The sequence below is a fragment of the Pygocentrus nattereri genome, chromosome 7, assembly GCF_015220715.1.
Source record: "Pygocentrus nattereri isolate fPygNat1 chromosome 7, fPygNat1.pri, whole genome shotgun sequence".
NCBI lineage: Eukaryota > Metazoa > Chordata > Actinopteri > Characiformes > Serrasalmidae > Pygocentrus > Pygocentrus nattereri.
In genome coordinates, this window is record NC_051217.1 from 6,696,192 (window position 1) to 6,724,047 (window position 27,856).

Below are 27,856 nucleotides of genomic sequence, written 5' to 3' on the forward strand. Positions count from 1 at the left end.
AGCTTATTCAAATAGTCTTAGGGCACTGCTTTGCTGTTTTCTTTGAATTCTCATCAATATCTTAATATTAAATGAGTTAACTGTAAAGAAATGCAGACTGATCCTTTACAATAAAAGCAAAGACTTAGACTACAGATTAACAGAGCTAGTCAGTATCCAACCTGTTAGACAGAGTGTGAGCAGGCTGCTTTAGCCTTAGCTCTATTTAATATTACTTCATATCAGTTAATGTTTTGCAAAAGATTATGATGTATAATAATACACAAATAAAAGTGTCCTGGATAATTCTTAATTAATTCTAGCTATCGCTTAATATAGTATGCATGGGCAGCTAGTAAAATGTCAGCTATTAGCAATAAGGGCATTAAAAGTGCACATCCTCCTGTGCTGGATTGCTAAAATGTGTGTATAGCTCATAGAATTTTCCATGAGAAGTGATGAAGTGACAGCTTGTGGTTTGGTAAACATTCATTAAAAGCTGGTGGAAGATTAAGAGATGAACCACAGAACGTGGTCGTTCACTGGGCTGGTGGTGACTGTGTAATCCCAACTGAGCAGAGGACAGCTCGAGCAGACAGGCACGCGCTCGCCCCACATGCTAATCACCCCTTACTGGTAGGCTTAACTCAGGGGTCGCAACCAAAATGTTAAGAAGAGCCATTTGGTCCTTTCAGCAAAAATCAAACCACCTTGGGAGCCACAACATTTTATGTCTGTTTTACCCTCTTGGCCGTAAGTATATCTCAGTATGTGCTGATATACAGGCTGAATATATAAACGCAGACTCAGACTTACTGCTCTGCTTTAACCTTTAGCTCAGATGTAGCCGCATCTCGGGAAACTTCTCCCCGAGTTTCTTGTAAAATGTCTGTCAATGTTTGAATTTTTATGAGGTTGAAGTCGCTTCTCATCCTCCAGCTTCCCGTTCGAATTCTCCCGTTCCACCTTAAATGGTGCCCGAGGCACCAGATTGTCCTGCTGCGACATTTAAGGTGGAACGGGACAATTCAAACAAGAAGCAGGAGGAAGAGAAGCTGACTTAAGTTTTGTGAGTTGCTGCAGATTAAACGTATGAGGAAACAAGAGTGATTTATAAATTTAAATAAGTCTATTCATCTCCCAATGATCGATGTTCGTCTTCGTCTTCTCTCTCTTTGCTGTTTCGTTCTCTGCGTTGCTATGTTGACCAGCAGTCTGCGCGTCAGTCTTCAGTCACTGAATTGTGTTAGAATTGTATGTTATAACGATTTTACAGCAAAGGAGGATTATTATGTTATTCTATCTAGAAATCTAGTTCTGCTGTGGAGCCACAGCAGCTCTGCAGCAGTGGAGAGATTATTCAGGCCTGATTCTTACCCCAAACAGAGTCACAGTCACTGATGACGATTTTAAGGCTGAAGTGTTGCTGAAGTGTTGCTGAAGACTCTGAATGTGAATGTCTGTACACACACTGATCAGACATAACATTATGAGCACCTCTTGTTTCTACTCTCATTTTATCAGCTCCACTTACTATATAGGCGCACTTTGTAGTTCTACAGACTGTAGTCCATCTGTTTCTCTGCATACATTGCTAGCCCCCTTTGACCCTGTTCTTCAGTGTTCAGGACCACCATGGAGAGCAAGTACTATTTGGGTGGTGGATCATTCTCAGCGCTGCAGTAACACTGATGTGGTGGTGGAGTGTTAGTGTGTGTTGTGCTGGTACAAGTGGATCAATGGATAATGAGCATCAAAACAAGGAGGTAGTCATAATATTATGCCTGATTAGTGTATTTAGCTGAAATGTTTAAATTAGAGCAGTTTTATTTCAACAGTTGAACAACAGTTGCACAAATTCTCTGGTGTGTATTCTGTTATTTTTATTGATTTTTGTTAGGAAAAACCTGGAATGATTGACTTTGCATTTAGTCTTAATTTTTGTTGGCTATCATGCCTTTGGGTGTGTAAGTTTGATTGTGCCAGAAAGAAACACTTTTTGGTGATCTTTTTGTACATTTGCAGCTTTTCATTTGTATGTTTCTTTCTGGCACATAATTAAATGCAGATTCTTGTTTACACTGTCAGTTGGGCTTGTTTGGTGTGTCAGGTGGAGATTCACAAACATTCTGACAATCATGCTTTGAAAATAGATAAAAAGTAGCGCACTATTCTTCAAAAAGTAGCTAAAAAGTAACTCAGTACTCTTCAAAAACTAGCTAAAAAGTAGCGCACTACTCTTCAAAAAGTAGCTAAAAGTAGCAGAGTACTCTTCAAAAAGTAGCTAAAAGTAGCACAGTACTCTTCAAAAAGTAGCTAAAAAGTAGCACAGTACTCTTCAAAAAGTAGCTAAAAAGTAGCACAGTATTCTTCAAAAAGTTGCTAAAAAGTACCGCAGTACTCTTCAAAAAGTAGCTAAAAAGCAGCACAGTACTCTTCAAAAAGTAGCTAAAAAGTAGCGCACTACTCTTCAGAAAGTAGCTAAAAAGCAGCACAGTACTCTTCAAAAAGTAGCTAAAAGTAGCGCACTACTCTTCAAAAAGTAGCCCAGTACTCTTTCTGGAAAAGTAGCCAAATTGTAGCTAGCTACAAATTTTGGGAAAGTAGCTACAAAGTAGCTAACTACTAATTTTTCAGTAGCTATCCCAACCCTGCATAGTTCAGATGACAAGATGAATCTGATTGTTCAGCAGGCAAGACAAGAGGGTACATTAACCTGGCGGCTATTGGCGTATGCGTTTAGGATGATAGTGACAGTTGTCTCTGACCAATCAGTTGTCTGCTATTTATTTTCACATCACATTTTTAGTATTGGCTCAGTTTACTTGGAACCTGGATGGAGGTACAGCAAAAAGTGTACCAACTACTGGGTTTGCCTAATGTTCTTTTTAGCCATCCTCTAGTTTCTGACTATATACAGTCTTATGCAAAACCCCAGATTAAATGACACATTTGTTGACATGTTTTTGGATTTTAGAAGCCTATATCATGCATAAGCATAGCAATCACTTGAAAGGTAGTCCATTTTTGATCTTGTACAGGTAATAAACTCCTATGTTGGCGAAGAGAACTGATAGTGAACAATATCTATATAGGTCTTATTTAATCCTTTGTCTTAGATATGACATTATAGCACCAGGAATTGTGGGCATTTTGTACTTCGTGTGATCTTTCATTTTCTGGTGGTTGGTCCTCTGTACTTCATTCACCTGGTAGTATCTTGAGGTCTTTTATTCAAAAACCTTTGAATTCATTCAACATAGTAGATATTAGTAGACCTAATACAATGGACAATGAGTGCAAGCACAGGGGAAAGTATATGTAACAAACTGGCACTTTGATATGTAGGGTGACTGTGCAGCATAACCATGTACATACTTAATGAAAAACCAACAAAGTTTTATCAGCATAATTATATAATAGAAGTGTGACCCACGTCTACCCTGCCACTCCTCTGATATCCGGGCTTTATAGTCAGCAGCAGGGCCATCTGGGTAAGTACAGAGACACCTGTGCTTTTTGGGTGGGAGCCACCAGGAGCGAAGGACTGCCAGAGGAGGATGCCCTTCTCACCAACCCCAAAGTAATACATCCAAAATTACGAAAACAATGAAGCAGGGAAGTTAGGGATTAGGGAGGTCCATAAGAACATGCTTGACCACATCATGAATTAGACTCAGAGTGAGCATGGACAGATTTTCAGCTCAAGCCTTTAACCATCATGTTATGCTGGGGGTTTGGGGAACCCAGACCCTCTTTAACAATGTTTTTTCTGCTTGACACTTAATGATTTTTGCTAACTTGTGAGAACTGCTTATGAACATAATTTATATGTATATAATAATATATAAACATGTATAATAATAATAATACACATAATAATTTAGATACAAATTTAGATACACTTTCATGCAAAAGTTTGTTCATGCTTAGCTGAATAGCATTTTTTTTGTGAAAAGAAATTCAAACAACACATGCAGCAAACCATTTGGTAAAATAATATTTATTGGCAAATTTTAAGGCCTGAAACATACTTCATGCAAGGCAGAGTTGTAGTTGCATTCAAAAATGTGTCATGTCGCATTTCATAACGCAACAAGCTGCATTCTGAGTGATACAGCAAGGGGCTCTATAACGACAACCAAACCTGTCCAAGTGATCTTGTATTACCAGTGTGCTTTATCAACTGCAGTTAAGTCTGATGCAAAGATGCTTACATAAACCTAAAAAATGTGATACATTATCGCATTTCCATTCCAGCAGAAGAGGTAAAGCAGCTCATTCTCATCTACTTGTTCACATTTAGCTGTTGAGTCTGTTGCAATAACTAGAGATCTTTCTCTGATTTGTCCTTTGTCGCCACCTTCACTACTGAGTGTTTTAAACACCACAGTAACATAAGAACACAGAGTGGCTTTGAACAGAAGGACCATGTGTTTGCAATGCATTGGCTGAGTGCTTGCATACTTGTTTTTGAGTGTTTCTGGCCTAATGCACAGTTCCTTTCATTTCAACTGAAAAAAAAATATTGTAATTGTGGAAAACACCCATCTAGCTGTAAATCTCACACTGACAATTCCAGAGCATTATCAATTCTCTGACTCTTCAAACATTGTGCTAACAACCGTGGGACCCTCTACACAGCTGAGGATCTAAAATTAAGATCATTGAAGGGGCATTTCCACTGTCTGAAATGTCATTAAGAAATGTCAGTTCAGGGAGAAAACTCTGAGAAAAAAAACTAAACAACTGCTGTTAATATTACCGCTTAAAATATCATAGTCTTTGCAAGTTGTGATATCCGACATCCGAGATCTGGTACAAATTTTTTTAGTAATTGGTCATTAACATTTGCAGGAAAAAAATAATAGTTTGCAGCAGAGTTTGAGTTTAATTCTATTCACTTAAAAACAAACAGCCATTAGGCCAGGGGTGCCCACATGTTTGCATACAATATATTTTATTCATGTGCAAAATAAGTACACACTTGAATAAAATAAATTCAGTGCATTGCTTTTTCAATGTTCTCTACCGAAAATTACAAGTGTTTTATGACAAACAGAATAAATGTATAATTGTTGGTGCACAGTCTGTGTAATACATAAACAATTAAGTATTTAATTATTTGGTGTTTTCTAGATTTATATTTCGCCATCTTTCTTTCACCTGAGAAACATTGTTCATGTTAGACCATACAGTATATTAGTTTGCATGAGGCTAAGAAACTGACTCATACTTCTGTTTTCTCACGACTTCTGCTGTAACTCACTGTTTATTGGTTTGCCAAAAAAGGTGATTGATAAGCTGTGACTTGTTCAGAACGCTGCAGTCAGGGTTGTTAACAGCAACACGCAAGAAAGAACATATCACACCAATCCTGGCAACTTTACACTGGTTTCCGGTCTATTTGAGGATAGATTCTAAGGCTTTTTGTTCTCATACACTCCAGAAAGACAGTGTCTACTAATTAAGATTAGATGTTTATATATATGTTTACTGTTTGTTTTTGTCTTTTAATCTGTGAAGGTTATAATTATTTCTAAAGAAAAGGTGCCTAGATTTAGGCCAAAAAGAGCAAAATTAATTAAATTGACAGGTCCATTTTGAAGTTGTTATTGTTATTTTTTACACACATATAGCACTCAAATAGTAGGCAGCATATCAGAAATTAAAGAGAAAGTAATCGCATCAAAGCATGAAGATCTGTGTCAGTGGGGTACTGAGTCGAGAGGCTTCATTTTCCTGAAGATCCCACACTCTTTACTGTAAGAAGATAGCAATCTGGCCGATGCTACTGCTGTGATTTCGGGACTCAGGCCTAATTTGGCCTCCACCACGCAGCCTAATGCTGATTGATTTGGTCCTTTTGGCTCTTTTTTAAGAGAAGCTGTGATCTGTCTGCGCCAAAGCTGGAAACTTTGTAGTGCCCTTCAATCACAGGCCAACAAGGACAATCTCATCGCAAACAGATTAACAGCCTATCGTACACAATGGGGCGAGGGCATTGCCAAATTTTCTGGGCTTTGGAGCTACACAAATAACCATCATCTCAGCCATGCTGTGTTGTCTTAGCCTGACTGCTCTCACGTGAGGCCATTTGGCTGAGGCCTTTCTGGTGCGTGTACAGAATTCAGTTCAAGGCAAGAACTAATCAAGCACCTGTGCAGGACCTAACAAGCAGTTATCTCTGACAGATCTGAGGAAAGTAGCAGTACAGATTGGAGAGGCAGAGTAAATGAAGATGTACATGAAAAAAAAAAAAAAAAACGTGGCCAGCAGAATTTCTCTAAATTAAGAGATCACAGATCAAACACGTCAAAAACATTGTTTAATACAGCCATTCATTTAAATGCACAGTTTGCTTGATCTCCATATAAAAGCACTGCCAACAGAATGGGGTGCTCTGGAGAGGTACAAAGGCTTCTCCCAGCATTGGGTTGTGGAGCAGTGGAACTATTTCTTTAGAGTAATGGAGCATGATCCAACATCTATGGGATGAGTTGGGGTGGTGTTTTCGATCCAGAGCTAATTAACCCACATCAGCATCTGACCTCATCAATGCTCCTTTGATTGGAAGCAGTCAAATCCTCACCACAATGTTCCAACATCTAGTGTGAAGCCTTCTCAGAACAATAGCGTCACTCAGTACAGGGAATGGGGGCAAATTATCTATCAATACCCCTGATTTCAGAAGAAACGTTGGACAAGCAGGTGTCTACAAGCGTTTGGGTATTACAGTGTAGTGTAGAAACTCAGAAGCAGCTTAAATCTACAATACAGGCACGTCAAGAACTGACCATCAACAATGTATTATTCAACAGAGGTATCACCACAATGGATCTATTATTCAGCAAGGCTCAGCAGACTAAATCTTTAATTCAAGGATGGAGCCACCATTTGAAATATATTATTTCATCTTTTAGCAGTACCACTGTTTTCATCACCCCTTTCTTTTATTTCACCTGGATTTCTTTCATTTTATTGAATGTATAAAATCTCTGTCTACAGAGTATCCACATGGCAGGGGGATTTGGACATTATGTAATAAAATTAAGACCAGTTGCACTAATACACCATGCACAATCCTTTTCCTTGGCCTAAAAATAATAGTAGATTTAGATAAAGTATCTGGATTTGTATGCTAAGCTGTAAACCCCTAAGAGAAGGATTCCCAAACTGCGTCTAGTGGAGAAGGATATTAAGATCTTTTTAGACAGATATTGCAAAAGCAATATGAAACGTGTTGTAGGTTGATGCATTGCAAAATAATCTGATCATATCTATACATCTCTAGGTTTTCCGATGAACCTAAAGATAGAAAGAGGAGAGAGAAAAATAGTCATAAATCAGCATTGATATGTATATAATTCAATAAATAACTTAATTTCAGCTCATGAATGTGAAATTGTAACAGGGAGCGAGGAGGTGGGCACATATGCGGAGATAAGCAAGATTTATTATCCAAAATCAGGGTCAAGACAGTCCAGGGTCATAGAGCCAACACGGATTGAACATGACAGACAAATAATAAGCAGGTTCAAATGACACACAGTAACTAGAACAACCAACACAGTAGATAACACCAACAAAGACCAGCAAACACAAGGGGCAAACACAGGGCTTAAATACACAGGGAAAACGAGGGACAGGCGGAAAAAAGGTGGAGACAATCAGAGGCGGAGTCACGAAACGAGGGGGCTAAACCAAAACAAATGCACATGGGCTAAACCAAAACACGAACACAGTAATGCATTCAGAAAAAGCCATTATATCTCTGTTTCTATATTATAAAGGGCCACATATTTATGTTCTATGATGTAGCGTTCATGTGAAAATCATCAGATTATCAGTTTGTCAGCTCTCTTTCTTCATGACAAAAAGACTCTACAATAGATTCCTAAGACTCATTTTCTAACATGAACGCTGTCTGTACTGAAAGCAGCAGTTCACTGCAAATTTAGTTCAACTTAATGACCTTATGGCAGTGATCACACATGACCTCTCCTCAAAACCTTGGAGCTGTAGTGGAGCACAGTATCGGTACAAGTAGACCTGAGCAACCGTGAACTCTGTAGCCTCCAGCACTGTCCATACACTCTGTGGCTCCACAGTCCTCTAATGCACCTGATATGATTTGTGATGTTCGTGTCATATGGTCAATCCCTGGGAAGATAAGGTTCTATATCTATATGTTCCCTTTTTCCATTTAATCCAGTATATAGCAGCGATGGAAGATAATGGATTGGATAATGGATCATTTTTAGTTCCTATGTACTTATATTTTTCTTTCAAAATTGCAAAATTGTAAAGAAGGAAGGAAGTGTTCTTCTTGTATTTCACCGCTTAAGTTCAAGCTCAGTTTCGCCAAGCACTCACACATCGCTGGTCTCGCTATATTAACTTATCTTGTAGCTTCATTATTTGCTTTTTTCAGATGGAAGCATAACATTGCTGTTATAACAAAACCTTTTTTCTCCATAAAACTTTTTTAGGGGGGGTGGGGGGGTTGTTGGAGGGTGCCATGAATGGCTGTGCCATCACTGGGGACTGAACTCTTTTGACAATAAGGCCAACACTTAAGACAAGAGCGATTAGGAGCTCCATGAAAAACATTCTTAAGTATATTTTGTGAGTTCAGATTGTTCCTTTAACACAACCTTTAAAACAAATGCACTGTAGCAGACAGGTTCACCTGGTTGGTCCTTCATAATCTAGCAACTGTAATTAACTAAAGAAAAAAACAGGAGAATGGAGTAATTGTTAACAGCCCACCAAGTTAACAGCCAGCCAAAGCTAGAGTAGCCAGCCAACTTGGGACCCCTCAAATACCAGTGGGTGTTTGTCACACTGACTATATGCACTGTTTTCCACAGGATTTTGTGAGACTATGGTGAGTGGACCTCACTCAGATCCTCTAGGGGTAAGAACATTCAATATAAGGACGTTTTGTATATTTTTTAGTTAAATGCATTGATCTGATGTACACTGAGACCAAAATTAAGAGGTTAGAGTTTTCAGTAACTGCAGTGCAAATGGGTTGAGCTATTCTTAGGTTACAGAAAACTGTGGCCCCATCAGTGGGCCCTGATCAAATAAGGGGTTAAAATGTTGTGCTTTAGTAATTTAATCATACACACTGGTATGGGTTTGAATGGTGATGTCACAGCAAAAAGGTTATACAGGCAAAGCATGGTAAAGGAGAAGAGAAGGCATATGATAGGGTGCCAAGACAGGAACTATGGTACTGTATGAGGAAATCAGGTGTAGCTGAAAAGTATGTTAGGGTGGTGCAGGACATGTATGAGGATAGTGAGACAGTGGTGAGGTGTGCAGTTGGAGTGACAAATGGTTTCAAGGTGAATGTAGGGTTACATCAGGGATCAGCTTTGAGCCCCTTCTTGTTTGCAATGGTGATGGAAAGGTTGACAGATGAGGTCAGGCAGGAGGCTCCATGGACCATGATGTTTGCAGATGACATTGTAATTTGTGGTGAGAGTAGAGAGCAGGTGGAAGAGAATCTGGAGAGGTGGAGGTTTGCACTGGAGAGGAGAGGAATGAAGGTCAGTAGAGACAAGACGGAATACATGTGTGTGAATGAGAGGGAGGCAGGTGGAAAGGTGAAGATGCAAGGAGTAGAGGTCGTAAAGGTGGATGACTTCAAATATCTTGGGTCAACTATCCAGAGCAATGGACAGTGTAGCAAAGAGGTGAGGAAGAGGGTGCAGGCAGGATGGAGTGTGTGGAGATGGATGTCAGGGCTGATGTGTGACAGAAGGATAGCAGCAAGAGTGAAAGGGAAGGTTTACAAGACAGTAGTGCGTTCTGCTATGATGAATGGTTTGGAGACTGTGGCTCTGTCTAAAAGACAGGAGGCTGAGCTGGAGGTGGCAGAGATGAAGATGCTGAGATTTTCATTGGGAGTGACAAGGATGGACAAGATTAGAAATGAGCAGATCAGAGGGACAGTGAAGGTGGAGCAGTTTGGAGATAAAGCCAGAGAGGCCAGGTTGAGATGGTTTGGTCATGTGTTGAGGAGGAATAGTGGACATGGAGATGGTTGGTGTAAAAGTAGAGGAGGCAGTAGATAGAGCAAGATGGAGGCAGATGATCCGCTGTGGCGACCCCTAAAGGGAGCAGCCGAAAGAAGAAGAAGAAGAAGATTATCTGTTTGCTGTCTTACATTGATAATGAGATTGTGTTGTGGCCACTGAAGAACTGCATTAGATGCTATAAATTTAATGTTACTTACCTAAATTAAACCGTGTTGTCACATGTCACAGATGCAGCTAGGTAACAAAAAACATTCCAGTGTGTGTGTGTGTGTGTGTGTGTGTGTGTGTGTGTGTGTGTGTGAGTGTGTGTGTGTGAGCATCTGCGTGTACACCAGGGGAGGGGAGGAGGCTGACTGGTAGTGAGCAAAACTGGGCAAAACACAACATTGTTTGTTATTATGAGAAGTGTAAAGATATTTATGGTTCATTGTGAAGCTGTGTGTCACAAATGGAGCAATGGACTCAATCTCCCAGAATCCGCTAAGAGATCACATGATCTTATCGCTTCCCGAAACACACATACTTCATCTCCCAGAATGCACTGGTAGATCAGCTGACTTCTGGTTCCCACACATGCTCCAATCAGCGTTCGAGATCACCTGAATTCTAATGTGTTACACCTGTTGTAATAATCACATGACTCTATCAGTTTAGCTTATATGCCCAGGCTTTAGCAGTAGTTAGTTGCAAGGTGTTGTTTCTACTGAAAACTATTGAGCGTTCTATCGATTGCGTTCACGTGTATGACTTGTATTTCCCTGTTTTCTCTGACTCTGGTTTTTGATTTGCCCTTTGGATTGTTTGCTCTGGATCTCTGGATTTGTGTGCTTTGACCTTCTGCCTGTTTTTCGACTACGATTTTGGATTCTGAATTCAATATTAAAGCCTGCTTGTCTCCCTTTACCTGCAAGCGTCTATATTCTGTGCAAGCATTACAGAATGCCTTGCATTCCTGCAGACAGCACATCAGGAAGCTTTCCAGAAAGCCATGACAGAACAAGGGCAGCTGCTTGGGTGTCATCTGTAGGATTTGATGGGGATAGCCCATTCTCTTGAGACGCTAGCTCATCAACAAACTGAACAACAGACTCAGCTAGCTCAACTATTGAGGAATGTAAAGGATTTAACCAGCCAGCTACAAAACATGAACCTAGTGCTGCAGAATGGTACATCTTGGGCTCCTTCTTCTGTTTTTCCTGTTAGTAAACCTGATAAATTTGAGGAAGATCCAGATAAGTGCAGTGGATTCGTACTGCAAAGTTCAGTGTTTTTTTTGAGAATTCACCCTTTAGTTCATACCAAGACAAGATCTCATTCATAGTCTCCCAATTAGCTAACAAAGCTTTGGAATGGGCCACGGCTAGTTGGACTCATCTTCATCGATTAACCCATGCCCAATTCATAACTGAATTTAAAACTGTTTTTGATCATCCATACAAGGGCAAGGTTAGTGGTGAACTGTTATCTAAACTATGCCAAGGACATCACTCAGTAGTAGACTACTCTTTGTGGTTCTGTACCCTAGTCGTCAGCAGCGGGTGGAACGAGGCTGCTTTATTAGTCGTGTCAAGGGTTGAATGTGGATATTGTAAATTAACTCACATGTAAGGATGACGATTTGAATCTTGATCATCTAATCAGTCTCGCAATCCATCTGGATCAATTATTATACCATCACACGCCATACAAGAATGAAACAACTACCAATAGAACTTTTGCCCAAGTTAAAGTAGTTCACAAATCGACTAACAGCACCAAACCCATGCAGTGTGAATATTTTTGGGTCTCCCAAGAAGAGAGTAGTTTCTGAGAATAATTGTGTCTATATTGTGGAAAAGCAGGACACTGGCTCTATGAGTGCCAAATCAGGCCACAAATGATGAAGGCGACGACCCATGGACAGCACGTGGAGTATACTAATGTGCCGAGCGTGCCCACAAAGGGGTTGGTCTCAAAGTCTGTTATGGTACTTGTGACTACATACTGTCAGTATCAATCTCTTGTCGTTTTAGCTCTGATTGACTCTGGAGCTGAAGGCAATTTCATTCTTGTCAGAGTGGTTGAGCAGCTTTATATTCCTGTAGAGATGTTAAAGACAGCCTTGTGATATCACTGGACGGAGGTCCAGCTGGTCTCGGACAGAGCCAGTTCTTGTGCAGATTAGTGAACTTCACACAGAGACTCTACTCCTGTTAGTATTAGAACAATCAGAATTTGAGATGATTCTAGGTCTCCCTTGGCTCAAGAAACACAACCCCTCCATTTTCTGTACTGATCATGATATAGAAAGATGGTCAGACGTTTGTTTACGGAACTGTATTACTCCTCCTCACATCACAATATTGTCCACTTTTGTAGAGAGTCCTAATGTTAATAAAGAATTCCAAGTCCCTTCTGAATACCAAGATCTGAAAGAGGTCTCAAGTAAGACCAATGCCACTAAGCCGCCCCCACATAGATCACATGATTGCACCACTGAACTTGTGGAGAAGCCAGTTTTTCTCAAATCCCGCATCTATCCGCTGACACAAGAGGAGGAGAAGGCCCTAGACACATATATGAACAAAGCCCTTGAACAACGTTTTATTTGACCATCCACCTCCCCAAGAGCTTCTACTTTCTTTTTTAGTAAAAAGAAAGATGGTGGATTATGCCCTTGCATCAATTATCAAGCACTCAATCAAGCCACCAAAAATTACCCTTATCCTCTGCCTCTAGTGCCCATCGCTTTAGAATAGTTAAAAGGAGCCAAATACTTTACCAAACTTGATCTCAGAAGTGCATACAACTTCATCAGAATAACAGAAGGGGATGAGTGGAAGACTTCCTTTGTGCCCTCTAGGGGGCACTAGGTGATGCCTTTCAGACTCTCTATCACCCCCTCTGTTTTTCAACCCTTTATAAATGAAGGTGTAGGAGCAGTCTTATGCATCCAGCCACCCAGGGGAGACTAGAACACAGCAACTCATAGTCAATAGATACTGGTGGGAATCGATGCATAAGGACATTAATTGATTTGTGAGCTCTTGTTCAACTTGTGCCCAATGTAAGACCCCTAAGACGCTGCCTGCAGGGAAACTCCTTGTCCATCCCTAGCAGACCCTGGTCCCACCTAGTAGTGGATTTTATCACAGACTTACCTGAACCCCAAGGCCATACCACCATTTTAACAGTCATAGATCGCTTCTCAAGGGGTGTTAGATTTTTTCTTTTTCCCCTCATTGCCCTCTGCATTTCAGACAGTGGAAGCTCTTTTTCATCATGTTTTTAGGTTGTATGGGATACCAGAAAATACAGTGTCAGATAGGGTACCACAATTTACTTCACAACTTTGGTCTGCATTCTTTGAAAGTCTGGGCGTTACCATGAGTCTCATGTCTGGATATCACTCCCAATCGAATGAACAATGGGAAAGAGCCAATCAGGAGCTGGACAAATTTCTGAGACTCTTCTGCCATGATAATCCTTCAGACTGGTCGTGTTTTCTACCATGGGCGGAAATGGCACAAAATTCTAAGACGAAACAAGGAACAAGCTGACAGATGCAGGAGTGAGAACCCGGTATTTCAGCCTGGGGACCATGTGTGGCTCTCAACCAAGGACCTTCATCAATTTCATCAAAAAATGAATTTGAGCCTCTGAGTCTATATCAAAGTGAGTAACAGGTTTATTAAAAAGCGAACATGACAAAAAATGGATTCTCTCTCCCTTTCCTATATCTTTCCTAGCTGTGTGTTGTGCTTCTTATACCCTTCTGTCATTCCCCCGCCCTTACGTTCCTTTCATGGCAGTAAGCATTAGTCAGCATTATTCTCAATTGTACACCATTCTCTTACATGTTTATCTTATACGACCTGTTTACAGCGAGCAGCCAAGCCAAAACATCCAGATTCGACCCGTAGCCTTGTGGCTAGGTGCCACTGCCTTGCCGCCTCTATCTTCACACTCTGCTTCTGTTCTCACAGCGAGGTCACTTCCACTTATCTCCTGAGACACAAAACAATCCCGCTACCTCTCGGCCACTGTGACATTTAGAATCATCCTTAAGCATAATAGCTCAAAAGGCGTATTTCAACATAATTAAATACATTTCCACGACAGAGGGAAGTAGGAAGCTTCAGCCCAAATACATAGGGCCCTTTGAAAAGAATCAGTGATGTTACTTATAGACTACACTTGTCCCCCCCCCCCCCCCCCCCCCCCGATATTGTGTGTCTCGTTCTTTTCATGTGTCTCTTCTCAAACCCATTTTTGCAGGGACATTGGATGAGGCTACGTTGGGCGGTGCACCACCTCCGCCTGAGTAGATAGATGGGGCACTAGTTTAAACTGTCCAAAGGCAGCTGGACTGCAGAAGGCATGGCAGCCAACTCTAGTATCTCATGGATTGGGGGATAGACACCATAGGAACAGAGTTTGGTATCAGCAAAAGACGTCCTGGACTCCGGTCTGGTAGCTGCTTTTTATAGTCAGCACCCAAACAGACCTGCTCCTCGTCCCTGCTCCTCGGCCCTCTAGCTCTCTCCCTGCTTGTATGAGATGACATGAAAGTCCACATGAAAGGTCCTTGTCTAGGAGGTGGGGGGGGGCTGCCCCTGTTTAGAGTTCAGGTGGAGTTAGTGGTGGTCATCCTGACCGTAACCTTTTTTGGGGGGGGTTATGTCACTAATGGACTCGATGATGCAATGGATCACATGACCTTATCGCTTCCCGAAACACACATGGACTCCTATCAGCGTTTAAGATCACCCGAATTCTAATGTGTTACACCTGTTGTTATAATCACATGACTCTATCAGTTTAGTTTATAACCCCGGGCTTTAGCAATAGTTAGTCGCGAGATATTGTTTCAACTGAAAACTACTGAGCATTCTATCGATTGCATTTGCCCATCAGATTGTTTGGTCTGGATCTCTGGATTTGTGTGCTTGACCTTCTGCCTGTTTTTTTCTGACTACGATTTTGGATTCTGAATTCAGCAAGCCTGGTATTTATTTTTGATTTACCATTTTACTCAAGCATTTTTTGAGTATTGAGACATTGTGCTTTCTCTTAGGAGTACTTTTACTCCAGCTCAGCTCAAGACCGAGCCAGTGAGGTGCTTAACAATTCAAACCTGAAGGAGTCATGCATGGCCAGACCTGCCTGGAATCAAATCCATTACAAAAATGTTAATTTACAATTTTATTCCCCTGTGGTTATAATTTTAGATGTAGTCATATTGAAGTACTCCACTGACCTACTTTAAAATGGAACCCTAAGTGTAGTTCTTTCCTCTGAGAGGAATAAGACGCAGACGTATGGCCTCCATGGGAGAAATGATAGACCTGACTAGTAGTATATGTGCTGCATGTGACTTGGGGGCATTTCAAAAGCAGTGGACCATTACACCATAGCTCACCCTGTAGACCTTCGGCCTCACGAGTGGAGACAGTATTGACTGGCACTGACCAAGCAAGCCATTCATCAAACTTGCTGAAGCGTTAAATATACTGTACAGCAGCTTAGCTTCCAAATATTGAGAAAAGTTTGGAATTGCACATATCATTCCGTAAGCTAAAGCAAATTATTGTATCAGGCTCTGGACAGATTCTTTGTCAAATATATAAAACATTGTGTGGTTTTTTTACAAGAAGTCACCATCCATTTATCATCTGGCTCCTACTATTCTCTTCATTATAATTTTGAGAATCAGTACTTGAGCACCAATGTCGTGGCCTGAAACAGCACCTGAATGAGTCAGTATACAAAATGAGCCATTTCTGTTTTTATGCATGACAATTTAATCTTCAGCAGAAATTCATTGCCCTTTTAACAGCAGCAAGCAGTGAGAAAAGGGAGTGTATTAACCATAAAAAAAAGATTTTATGGGACCCAAAGGTTGTTTAATTGCTTTTAGCTCTAAATTTATTTTGCAAGATGTTTTTCCCCCTACAGGAAATTAAACATCAAAAGTTGCAGCTTGATTTGCTTTTTTATCGCAGAGTTGAGTGCAGTGGCTAATAAACAGTGATAAAAAGCAATTATTTAGCTGCTTTCATTCTGTCTCGCTTGGCTTCTCCCACTCCCCATGTGCTTTTTGTTTACCTTTTGATAGTCCACGTGCTTCTTTGTTTTGGTATCCCTAGTCCTGCCCCCTTGTTTTGTGACTCCGCCCCTGATTGGTTTCACCTGTCCCTTGTCTTCCTGGTGTCATATTTAAGCCCTGTGTTTGCCCTTTGTTTTCTCTGGTCTTTGTTTGATGTATGTTTGTTGGTTGTTTTGTTATTCCGGTCTCTGTCTTGTACTTCAGTCTGTGTTTATTTTGTCATGTCTGTCCCGCAATCTCTCCGTGTTGGTTATATGAACCTGGACTGTCATGACCACAGCCCTGGATTTGCCTAAAATAAAAGTCGCTTATCTCAGTGTATGCGTCTGCCTCCTCGCTCCGCATTACACATTCCGCAAGTGAACAAGTCTTCCAACTATAATTTGCTTCTGTTTAGAACTAATATTTGCAGGAGGAGTGTTTTTGGAATTTGCAAAGGGGGCTAGATTGTATCCCAGGATATATATCTGCAAATAGACCAGTCTATTTTGTTTTCTTTGAAAGCCTTATTTATACATTTAGCTACATTTAATAATTTAAACTGGTGTTAGTTTCAATGACCAGGATTAAAATGGTGCTGTATGCTTATCTGCAGTATTTGTGCTGGCAGCTAAAGCACTCTGTAAGCAGCTACTGCAGGTGAGATTTAGACTGGTGCATTAGGGAGGTCTCTCTACTACACTGACCAAACCTTATCCAAGCCTTCCAATGACCTCTGTTATTCAGCTATTAAGATGTTAACAAAGTTATTCGGAGTGATTTGATATGAAATGTTGCATCATAGAGAACTTTCTGACTCAAATTTCTTTACAATGGTGTTGATGTCTTCAACACAAATATAGCCATTTTACATTATTCAAATGTGTCCTGAATTTTTAGATGTGATGTTGATGATAAAAGAGTGGTAAGTCTGAAAAACCTGGGACTGTATTGCCTTACAATGGCCTGTTCATGCTAGTTAAAAAAAAAGAAAAAGTTTTAAGCCAAAAGCTCATTGCAAAGCTATAATAGGCATCAGGCAACATATTTATAACCATTTTGCATAATAACCTTCTGCAAGACAGCTTTTAGAGGCATTAAATGCTTTGGATGTCTGGTTCCTATCACCACCACTTTTAACCATTGTGACTTACTGTGAAGATGTTAAACCCCGAGGAGAGGATTTGGGGTTTTACATGTGGCTTACTGGTAAGGTCTGTGAGGGTGAGAAAAGCAATAGGATGGGCAAGACCAAAAGTAGAGTGCACAAGCAGGCAGTTTATTTACACGATGTGAAACACGAAAACAAATCTGTACAAAGGAAAATAAACGGAAGATAAAGTATTTACATTGTGTATTAAGCATCAGGCTTAGTCATGGTATGGGAAGCAGCCGCGAGGCTGGGTCCCATCTCCCTTTACAACTTCCCCATACCATTACTTTAGACACTACTGGCAGCTAGTGTTTTCTGGTGGCAGTCATGGGGAGAAGTAGCCTCTCTCTCTCTATCTCTCTCTCTGAGGAACCCTCAGATTTTAAGTCTAAAGCCCTGCCCTCAGAGATCCCATTCCCCACCATGTGGTCAGAACAATGTGGTTTACATATGAAACAAATAGTGTTATACACAGTCAACCTAGGTTAAACAATCCATTACTGGTAAATACATTGCCTTGGCCATTAACTTATAACAACTTAATTTTTTTTTTCCCTCCACAGGGTAGTAGATGTGGAATAGACCACCCCCTTTCTCCCCATCGGTGGATCCTCCTGATAAGGATAAGGTAAGTAGGTCTCCCTGCTGTCCCCCTTTTGCTATTTCACTTTCACAGGCAGACACAAATACCTTCATATACACATACACATGTATTTTGTAATCTTACAGATGGTTTTTGTTGATGATGGGGTAGGGCTTGCCTTATCACATCACACTTACATTTAAAACCATTCTGAATGAATTTATTTCTATCTTAACCATTGAAGTATGCAAATTACGCCCCTGATTGTTTCCACCTGTCCATCATCCCTGTTGTATTTAAGCCCTGTGTTTGCCCCTTGTCTTTGCTGGTCTTTGTTTGCATTGTTATTCTGGTTTGTCTGTATTGGTCTTTGTATTGTTGTTTGTACTGTTCTGCTTGTTTGATTATGGTTATTGTCATGTCTGTCCCCCGATCAATCCATGTTGGCTCTATGACCCTGGACCGCTTGGACTATGACCCTGGATTTGCCCAAAATAAACGTCACTTATCTCCGCATATGCGTCCACCTCCTCGCTCCCCGTTATCTGCACCACAACCCCTGATAACTACTTGTTATTTGATGTTGTTAATGTTGTTGTTCTTCATTTTAAGGTATCTGTTTGTGCTTATTGTGTAATTTTGTGCTGGCATTGGGGTTAGTTACAGTGGGGTTGTGTTTAGTATCCATAAAGAGAAAGAGTTGGGCTACGAGTGACCTGCCTCTGTTTTCAGTTGTTTTTAAGTGGAATTTCTGCCTTGTTCTTATAAATGTGAATAAGACAGCATTTTTAGAGCAGAAAATATGGCTTCTCCTGATTTTTCTTCTGCATGACGCCACAATATATCTTTCAAAATGTATAAAACATTTCCATAAACATATTTCTCCAAATAAAAACATATTTTAGACTTAAGCTATTGTAAAACAATGACTGGGGATTCAGGCAGCAATCAGAACCATTTTATGTACTTTTTTTGAGGTAGCTTTTAGAGGCATCAAATGCTTCAGATTACTGGATCTTATCAACACTCCTGTTAACAGAGATGAGTTGTTAAGTTTCTCTAGAATAGAGCATTTCATATTGACCACATCAAACTAAGCATTTCATTATGCAGAAATGAAATTCTCCTGTAAGATGGAAGTAAACCACTGAAACACTCTCTCCGAACATTTAGATGATCTTTGTTAATAAAAATAGAGTATGCCCAATTTTAATAGGGTGTTGGACATTGATAGATTTCATAAAGATCATTTGCTTTTATGTGAAGCTGTGCTTTCCTAACAGAGTGCTGAGGTCAGTGTAATGTGGTTTATCCTGTTGTGACTGTACTAACATGAAGGTGTGTCAGCATGTCAGCATGAATGTTTTACAGTATATTGTGTGTGTATATATATATATATATATATATATAAATATATATTGTATACATATATATTATAACTTCCAACTGCATGTGGAGTGCAGGCTGTTTATTAATTAATTATTAACCAAATTATTAACAAAAGAGGGACAACCTGCTGACATTTAACAGCATTCTACCTGGGGCTATGTCAGATCATTCCCCAGCTTATGCCTTTAGCAATGATAATGGAAAATTGTGTTATATTTTTTTTGGCAACCGCTTCATACAAGATTTGTTTAACGGAGCTGTCAGTGGACAGACATCTGTCAGCCTAAACAACTTTTTATTGCTGCATTCCACAGTTGGAAATGGTTCAGTGCAATATAGTATAAAAGTGTATAGTATAAAAGGGTTTTTGATATATCTCAGATTCTTTCTAAACAAAAAAATTCTGTGCAGCTAATTAAAAAAAAACTGATTTCTACACATCCTCTATAGCTGCCTTTCTCTTTCCTTTTCTCCTTTCTCCTGTTCTTGAACAAAGTGCACTGCTGGGTTCAGCACACAGCCTGCCTGCTTGCTGTCTTGTAATGACCTTTGCTTCCACATTGAACGTATGTATGCTCTGTCTGGGAGACTGGGGTTTGTGCTGTGTTATGGCAGGTGAGTGAGCCTGGACTGTGCTTGTGTTGCAGACTGAAGCATGGCCCCTCCTGCACAGCAGCATCATCATAAACCACCAGCACTGGCTTTAACTTCTCACAGACCTGCTCATCAGGACGATGTAGAAGGTAAGAGCATGTAAATCATGTCAATCCTCTGCAAAAAGGATTCAGCTTTTTTAACAAAAAGAATGAAGTCAGTTTTTAAAATGGTCAGAAATACTAATTGATTGCACAATGTTAGGACGATATTTGTAGTTCTTATCCCTTTATTACTCATCGGGCTGGTTTTCCAGCAGTTTAACCCCTTAAAATCCCAGACTTATTGCATACTAAGGCTTTTTTATTCAGAAACTACAGGGACTTTCGATGCAAACTGGCTGAGCTATTCTTAGGTTGTAGAAGTGTATAATAAAACTTTGGGCCTGTTTGTGGTCCCTACTATCTTATTATTTGGTGACTGCTATGAATTATTCAACTAATATGCAGCTGATTTGTTGCAAGTTATATAATCATGAGAGTGAACAATTGAGAGTGTGAACCCACATTTTAAACAGTTTTATGGCTGCCAAAAAACTGCAGGTTTTAAAATATTGCTATCTGACTGTGTGCTTGGTCACATATACACAGATACATAAATATTACCAGTACAAAGTTCATGTAAATGCTGCTTTATTAGTAAATGAATGATTAATACTTAACTCAGTGGAGAGTTTATAATTAGCCAGCTGCTGTGGCATTTTGAGATAATGACTGGAGAAGTAATTCATTTCCCCTGTGCTACTCCCACAAACTTCTCTGAATGGTTGTAGAGAGTTTTATTACTCATTACATTTCCAGAATGTTATCTGTACATTTCAGCTTCTCTCTCAGGTTCAGTGTAACAATTCCAAGAAGGTCTATAACACTGTGAACTGTGAAATATTTTTGAATTATTTTCTATTAAATATGAATCTTCATGATTAATTTATGAGTTATTAAACAACTCATTAGCTTTAGTAAATGAGTAGCCTTCATTTTGCTGGCTTGTCATAGCACAAGCTCCCACATGCTCTTTAGTCAGCCATATTTATATGCTTGGTAACACAGAGAACATTAGAGAAGAATAAAGCTCCTTAATGTTTTGGAAACAGATATTTAATATTGCAAGGGTCTGCTGTGGCTACCAATAAGGTAATTTAAAAATATCCAAGCTCCCCAGCTAAAATTCACCCACAATACACAAAACATTTTATGTAAAGAGAATTCACAGATATGAAAATTATTTTGAACTAATCATCACACTTTTCTTACTTGTTCTTGAATATCATGGAATTATATTATTCATGGATTTTTGATTGTATTTTTATAGCAGTTATTAAAAAAGATTTTGCGTTGCGCAGTTTTCATGATTTACATTATTGAGTTGCTGATGTTTGTACAGCCATTGCATTTTCACTGGGTGTTTGCAGTGTAATCTCATGCCCATGTGCTGTAATGGATATTCCCTGGTGAATGTATTCTTTTAGAAGCCAGATGACCCTGTGAAGGCTAGTTCTTCTTCTGTTACTAAGATGGAGTCTGCAGTTACAAGGGGTATAGGGCCTCCTGATGGAGGCTACGGCTGGTTCATCGTTCTCGCCAGTTTCCTTGTCTTTGGACTGACGTTTGGTGTGATCAAGTCCTTCGGGGTTTTTTATGTGGAAATCCATCGCTACTTCGCCACTACAGCCACAGGCACCTCATGGATTACATCCATCTCTATAGCAACTGTACACATTGGAGGTATGCTTTCTAAAAAGCTTGGAATAGCTTGAGTCAGGGTCATTTCTTACATTATGTAGTAGGCTAAGTCCTCCAGGCCTCTAGGCTGCTCCATAAGTATGTAAGAAAACATGTCATTTTAATTGGTGGCCTTACAAGAGAAAGCAAAATGTTCTAAGGTTTCAATGCAGGCTAATGTAATAAAATTTCATTTCAAGTAATTTTGGACCACTTCTATTGGTTGACTCATTGAATGTTCACACATTGTTATGGGCAACTGCTGTGCTTAAATGATGCAAGTAAACATGGAAGATTGAGAGTTGACTTTGAAGCAACACCAACAATTTTTAATTTACCCAATCAAAAATGAATTAACCAGCTCCCAGGGAAGATATTAATAATAGGTTCCCAAATGTTCAGAAATGTCCTAAACATGCTAACATGCTCATGATGTATGGAAGCCAGTAGCCATCAATTAGCATCTCCTCTGCAAATGCATTTTCACAGTGCCGATTTTAACTGTGGTAACCTTTTTTGACTGAACTATTCCTTTAATACTCCATTAGAGAGAGAGTAAGAGAATAAGAGAAAGTGGAGTGTGCAAGAGAGCGAGTCTGTGAGTTGGTCAAGATGGTGGTGGACTGTGGGTCAAATTACAATGCAAAGACAATATTAAAGACATTATTGCAGTTTTACATAATACATATGGTCTTAATTTAGTCCCTCACTCTCATCTACTCTTGAACTGCTCTTTAGTGCATTGCTTAATAATGTCATCTTGAATTTAAACCATGTTTGTAGCCCTCTCAGATCTGCCGAGCCAGGCAAAACCATCTTCACAGCATGCTTGTATTTGCATGATTGGATGCCATGCCAGTCACCACCAGAGGGCAGCTGCTCCTTAGCACTCTCAGCCAACCTTCTCAGCGACATGCACAGACTGATTAGAATTTCATAAGTTCAGACTTTACAAATGTCAAGAAGCACTGCTGTGTAGACCTTTCATAACCTCTCTATCTCTACAAACAGTCTGGGTACTAGAGTGTGTTTTCTGTAGCAAAAGCACTGCTAGATAGCAATCTCTTAGCATTTGCGAAAGTCATGTTCCTGAGCTGTAGAGAATGAAAGATCATGTTAGCCATTGCTTTGGTCAAATGCCACAGTCAAATACGATGACTTACAACCACAGACAAAATCAGATTGTCAAACAATGCAGAGCTGAGTGAAGTGTAGCAGAGCAGGACTGTGTAAATATTAAATGGTGTTCTGTTCTCCTTTCCTGTGCTTGGCGTAGTAGAGTTTTATGTGCTGTCAGTGCACTTGGCTCTCTGCGGTACAGTATTTCATAGCTGGTGTCTCCTGTGTGCGTTTGGTGCAGCCCCAGTTGGTGCAGCAATGAGTGCGTGTGTTGGCCACAGAGCGGTGGTGATGCTGGGGGGACTGCTGAGTAGCGTGGGCATGGTGGCTGGAGCGTACGCCCAAAACCTGCTCCAGCTGTACATCACGGTGGGATTCCTAACAGGTATGAGGATTTGCATTGAACAAATGTGGTTGAAGCTGAAGAAAACAAAGCATTTTCATATCCTGTTAAGGTAGTAATGAGTTTAGTATAGTTAAAAATACAAGTAGAGTAGTAATAGAATATCAATGTTTAGGAATCTGTATTGTTACTTTATTTTTAAATATTTTATATTTACTTTATACTTTTAAACCCAAAATACTGCAATCAATTGTGTTTCCCACCTCTATTATATATTATTTGCTCATTTTTGAATCCGCATCTATCATATAAGCCTGTTAAGACTGTTCTTCTTTTTCGCAAGTGATATCAACCTTCAGGTCTACAGAACCACAGACTCTATAAGAAGGGAAACAGTATATAAACAGTATACAGGGGTCTGAATAAGAGTGTGGGACTCACAAAGACTGTTCTGTTTATTCATAAATGAAATGAGACATGAAAATTAATGACCACTGCTCCATTTTTACAGATTTCACTACCAGCTGTCCAGCGTCCTTGCTGGTTTCACCGTAGTCTTTGTTGGTAATGGTCTGTCATTGTGTTGTCCAGTAGGCCTATTCTTGACCAATGTTATAGCAGATGTCCTTATAAGCTGCTGCTGGTACTTTGCTATATAACAATCCAGTAATTGTAAAAAACATATTTATATATGTCCTTGCCAGTGGCCCATACCTACTCTGTCATTGTTGCCATTGTTGTGTGATACACTGCCCTCTCTGTTCTATTCCCTGCAGGTTTTGGCTATGCCCTTACATGGACCCCCACTGTTGCAATGTTGGGCTGCTATTTTGAGAAGCGACGGCCCATGGCCAACGCACTAGCCAGTGCAGGAGAGTGCATCATCACCTTCCTCTTCACACCTTTCTTTCAGCTCCTGGTGGACGAGTATTCCTGGAGGGGCGCCATGCTGGTGCTGGGAGCTGCACAGCTCAATCTGTGTGTGTGTGGTGCACTGCTGAGACCACTCAGCAACCTTGCAGAAAAGCGTCCAACAGAGGGGGACAGGTTGGAGGAAATGTCCCAAACACACATGGACCCACAGAGGGCCAACATTAGGTCACAAAGTCTTAGGAGCAAAGTCCTGCACTATGTAGACTACACACTCATTGCTAATCCACACTTCATGCTGTACTCCATGTTTGGTGTCTTTGCAGCACTGGGTTTCTTTGCTCCAGCTTTGTTTCTGGTACCATATGCCCGTAGTCAGGGCATAGAGGAGTACCAGGCGGCTGCCCTCATGTCAATTTCAGCAGCTCTGGATCTGTTTGGCCGACTCCTCTTTGGCTGGGTGGCCAATCTTAGGCTGGTGCAGACCATTCATCAGCTGACCGTGACAGTCATCTTACTAGCCGTGGTCCTGCTGCTCTGTCCTTTAGCAAGCACCTTTACTCAACTGGCAGCATTCAGTGCCAGCTATGGCCTTGTGTTTGGAGCCACAGTGGCCATCCACATCACTGTGTTGGCCGAGGTGGTGGGGGTCAGCAGACTGGGTAGTGCGCTAGGCTTTTTCATGCTCATCCGCAGCAGTGGAGGACTGCTGGGGCCTCCCATTGCAGGTGAGGCTAGTCTTATTTTATAAATAGACACTCTACTGATTGTTCAAGATTTCTGCATGACTAAATGGAATCAAAAGTATTTAATACCTTTAACAACTACCATACAGAAAGTTATTACATGAAATGGTTATGAATATGCTTTTTGATGCATGAGACACTGTTGTATGGTGAGTTTTGAGAAGGTTCTGGTCCTAAAATGTGATTGGCTAAACCACATTCAAAGCTGTTGTAAAATACACAATATTATGGCCACCTTTAATCACTTTACAACAAATGTTAATTGAATAATCTTTGAATCTCCTGCCGCTGGCATGGACCACAAAGTGTAGTGATAAAGTAAAAATACGCTTTTTTGTTTAAACCGAGGGGCTGGCAGTTTATATTCATAACTAGAATTAGGCTGGTCAGCTAGCTACCAAGCTAAAAGATGGCCTAAGAAGAGCCTAAACAACTCCATGATTTATATCGCAGGCTTGAATTAATATACTTACGGTATGATTCACTGTAAAACTGCAAAAAACCTAAAGAATGTCACTTAAATGGCTGACATGCTCCAAAAGTGTTTCAGTCAGAAGTTTCTAGATCTTCTACAGCCAAATAGTGCACTATTTGTTGAGTATGGGTGTGGCTACGTAGTGCACAATGTAAGCTGGGTGCCATTTGAGATTTAGTCCCAGCACAAGAAGAGGGGCACCACTAGATTGGCACTATATAAGACTCATGGTGGTAATTTGGTGATCAAAAAGCCACCCTTAAGGCTTATTGCTTTATTTTGAAATCCAGTCACAGTCACTGAGAGGTACATGCAGGGCATTGTAAGGCAAAATAGTCCTCAAAAACATGTGACAAAAATATATTGTGATTTCATATGTTTTACCCAAACCCTACACCTACTCCTAAACTAATCCTTACCTTAATGATGCTGATAATCAACTATCATCAGAAAGCTTGTTAATAATTTAAGTATCTGTAGATCATCTGTAGGGGACCATCAAAATAAAATATGACCCAAATAATAAGCTAGTATACATTTGCATAATTATCTTACAGTGCACTCTGGCAAGATCTTCCCTTTATACTCCTGCTACTATGTGGAACAAAGTTCTTTTATGCAAGCACAGTCCTCATGTCCATAATAGATGTAATTAATTATCAGTAGCAGTAATGGCTTCAAGGCTTCTCCCTGAACAAAAAATGCCTCTCAGGTTATCAGTTTCCAGCATATTCCGTATGAGTCTGAATGCAGAAATGAGATTGCCTTATACAATTGTCAGTCAAAGAAATATATCATTGCTATCTCTCTCTGTCATTGCTGGGTTAATTTCATGGATTATTGGTCAGTGGATAAATGGTCTTTCTTGTCTTTTGGCATAGCTGTTCCTAATACAAGTCACGCTTTGCTGCCTCAGCCCTAATTTATACTATGTTTCATAGGTATAATAGGCACAAGTCTGCAGTGATGCAACAATGCGGCACGTAGCCCACATCACAAACAGCACTGTTACAATATATCAAAGAAAACATGACAATGGCACCAAATGAATTAAAGCAGCGATGAGAAAGGGCAGGTGTAGAATAGCAATGCAAACATCGGCTGCAGCCGTTTACCTCTTACAAAGTCTTTTTAGGCCTACAGATGAAAGTAGCAATGTTTTGGCCCTTAAACAGCCTGCTATGGTTGTGTACACTGCCCAGATTTCTAGTCCATAGCATTAAATTTCACTACTATTCTTCAAATTGGTTCCAATTCTACTTATATTTTACTGTGAGGCTACAGGGCTTAGAAAAGCAGCTGCTTATATTGATAATTTCTTTTCAAAAAAGAGGGTGAGAGCCCTTCATTAAGATATTCCAGGCTAAAAGAGTTTGCACTCTTCTGGATTGATCGGTGTAATTATGCAGTAAATTAGTTGTAGCGTCTTGATTCTGGTGCAGTTTGTTCCATTAAACATTTCATTCTCTCAACTCTGCTACTGCAGATCAATGTCAGATCGATGCAGTCTGACTAGGATCAAACACAAATCAAACAGCTGTGCTGCCAGTGACTATATGAGTGCTGTGCTGCGTTAATGCTTTCGAATTATCATTCAGCACAAAGCTGAACATACTGAAGTGTAGAAAAAGTGTAGTGAGATGGGTGCTGCAAGCTAATCTCTGCATGGTGCAAATACTCTTAAACTGAGTTATTGCAGTGCAAGCACATACATCAAAAGTGCTTGACAGCACACTGTATTTACTGAACGGCAGTTGATTTGTGTGTAAATAAACATGTCTTCTCTGTTCTGTTAGGATTCTTCATAGACAAAATGGGCAACTACAGTACAGGCTTTCTAATGGCGGGAGTTGCTCTTATATTGTCCGCTCTCTTCCTGCTCTTACTGCACCACATGACCAGGAGGGGCCGAGACACACAGCTTCAAGCAAAAGACTCCTCTTCAGCCACAGAGAAAAAATAATGAGGATCTGGAGTGAAAGAGGATATAATGATGGAACGGAGCAGCAGAAAGTGTTTCGCACTGATCTCATCCATTCCAATTTATGCAGACATTGTGGAGCATAAGTGTATATATATATATATATATATATATATATATATTCTGTTATTAATCTTAAGTATTATTATTCAGTAACTGTTATAAACTATTTTGTTATAAATATGAAACTAACATATGCTAATATAAGATGAAAACATACAGTATGTAATAGGAAATTACACAGAAGCCTCAGCAACTAAATAAAATCAGGTTTTTCAGTATTTAGTGTGTCCATCCTTTGCCTTTATTATAGCTTCCATTCTTTTTGGAAATCTTGCTTTCAGATTTTCAAAGAAATGGGAAGGAATATTTTTCCATGAATCAAAAGTTTAGTCTTAGATGTTGATTGCATCTCATGCTTCTCATGATCCAAATAATCCCAAACACATTCAAGGTCTGGATTCTGGGCTGGTCAGTGCATTGTTTCTTAGAACACCAACAGCTTCTCTGTTTGATTTTCAAGTTGTTTTCTTTTTTATCCATTTAGTTTTGTTAGTAACAGCTTCTTGACGGTAACAGTTTGACAGTCCTTTCAGACTCATAGTGTTGAAATGTCTTCACACAGTGGAAGGATGGACAGAAACATATGTAGATTTTTTTCAGATCCAAAGCAAGAGTGAAGCTTGATTTTCTCCTTCTCTCTGAAAGATGAAAGCTTTAAGTC

At 40.0% G+C, this 27,856-nt stretch overlaps 1 protein-coding gene across 4 annotated transcripts; it reads left to right on the forward strand.

The window, feature by feature from the left end:
• Positions 1 to 532: 532 nt before the first annotated feature.
• Positions 533 to 27,244, forward strand: si:dkey-246g23.4 (uncharacterized protein LOC559426 homolog). 4 transcript variants are annotated; one of them, XM_037539806.1, is made up of 8 exons: positions 715 to 732; positions 8,853 to 8,899; positions 17,815 to 17,879; positions 19,871 to 19,966; positions 21,346 to 21,601; positions 22,959 to 23,102; positions 23,837 to 24,658; positions 26,948 to 27,244. In XM_037539806.1, exons 5-8 carry the CDS (start codon positions 21,391 to 21,393, stop codon positions 27,112 to 27,114), a joined length of 1,344 nt encoding a protein of 447 aa, XP_037395703.1. In that variant the 5' UTR covers positions 715 to 732; positions 8,853 to 8,899; positions 17,815 to 17,879; positions 19,871 to 19,966; positions 21,346 to 21,390; the 3' UTR covers positions 27,115 to 27,244. The 4 variants fall into 4 exon arrangements, with proteins under 4 accessions (XP_017543637.1, XP_017543418.1, XP_017543776.1 ...); XM_017688148.2 differs by lacking the exons at positions 715 to 732; positions 8,853 to 8,899 and adding an exon at positions 533 to 615; XM_017687929.2 differs by lacking the exon at positions 8,853 to 8,899 and having other exon boundaries at positions 693 to 732.
• Positions 27,245 to 27,856: the final 612 nt, after the last annotated feature.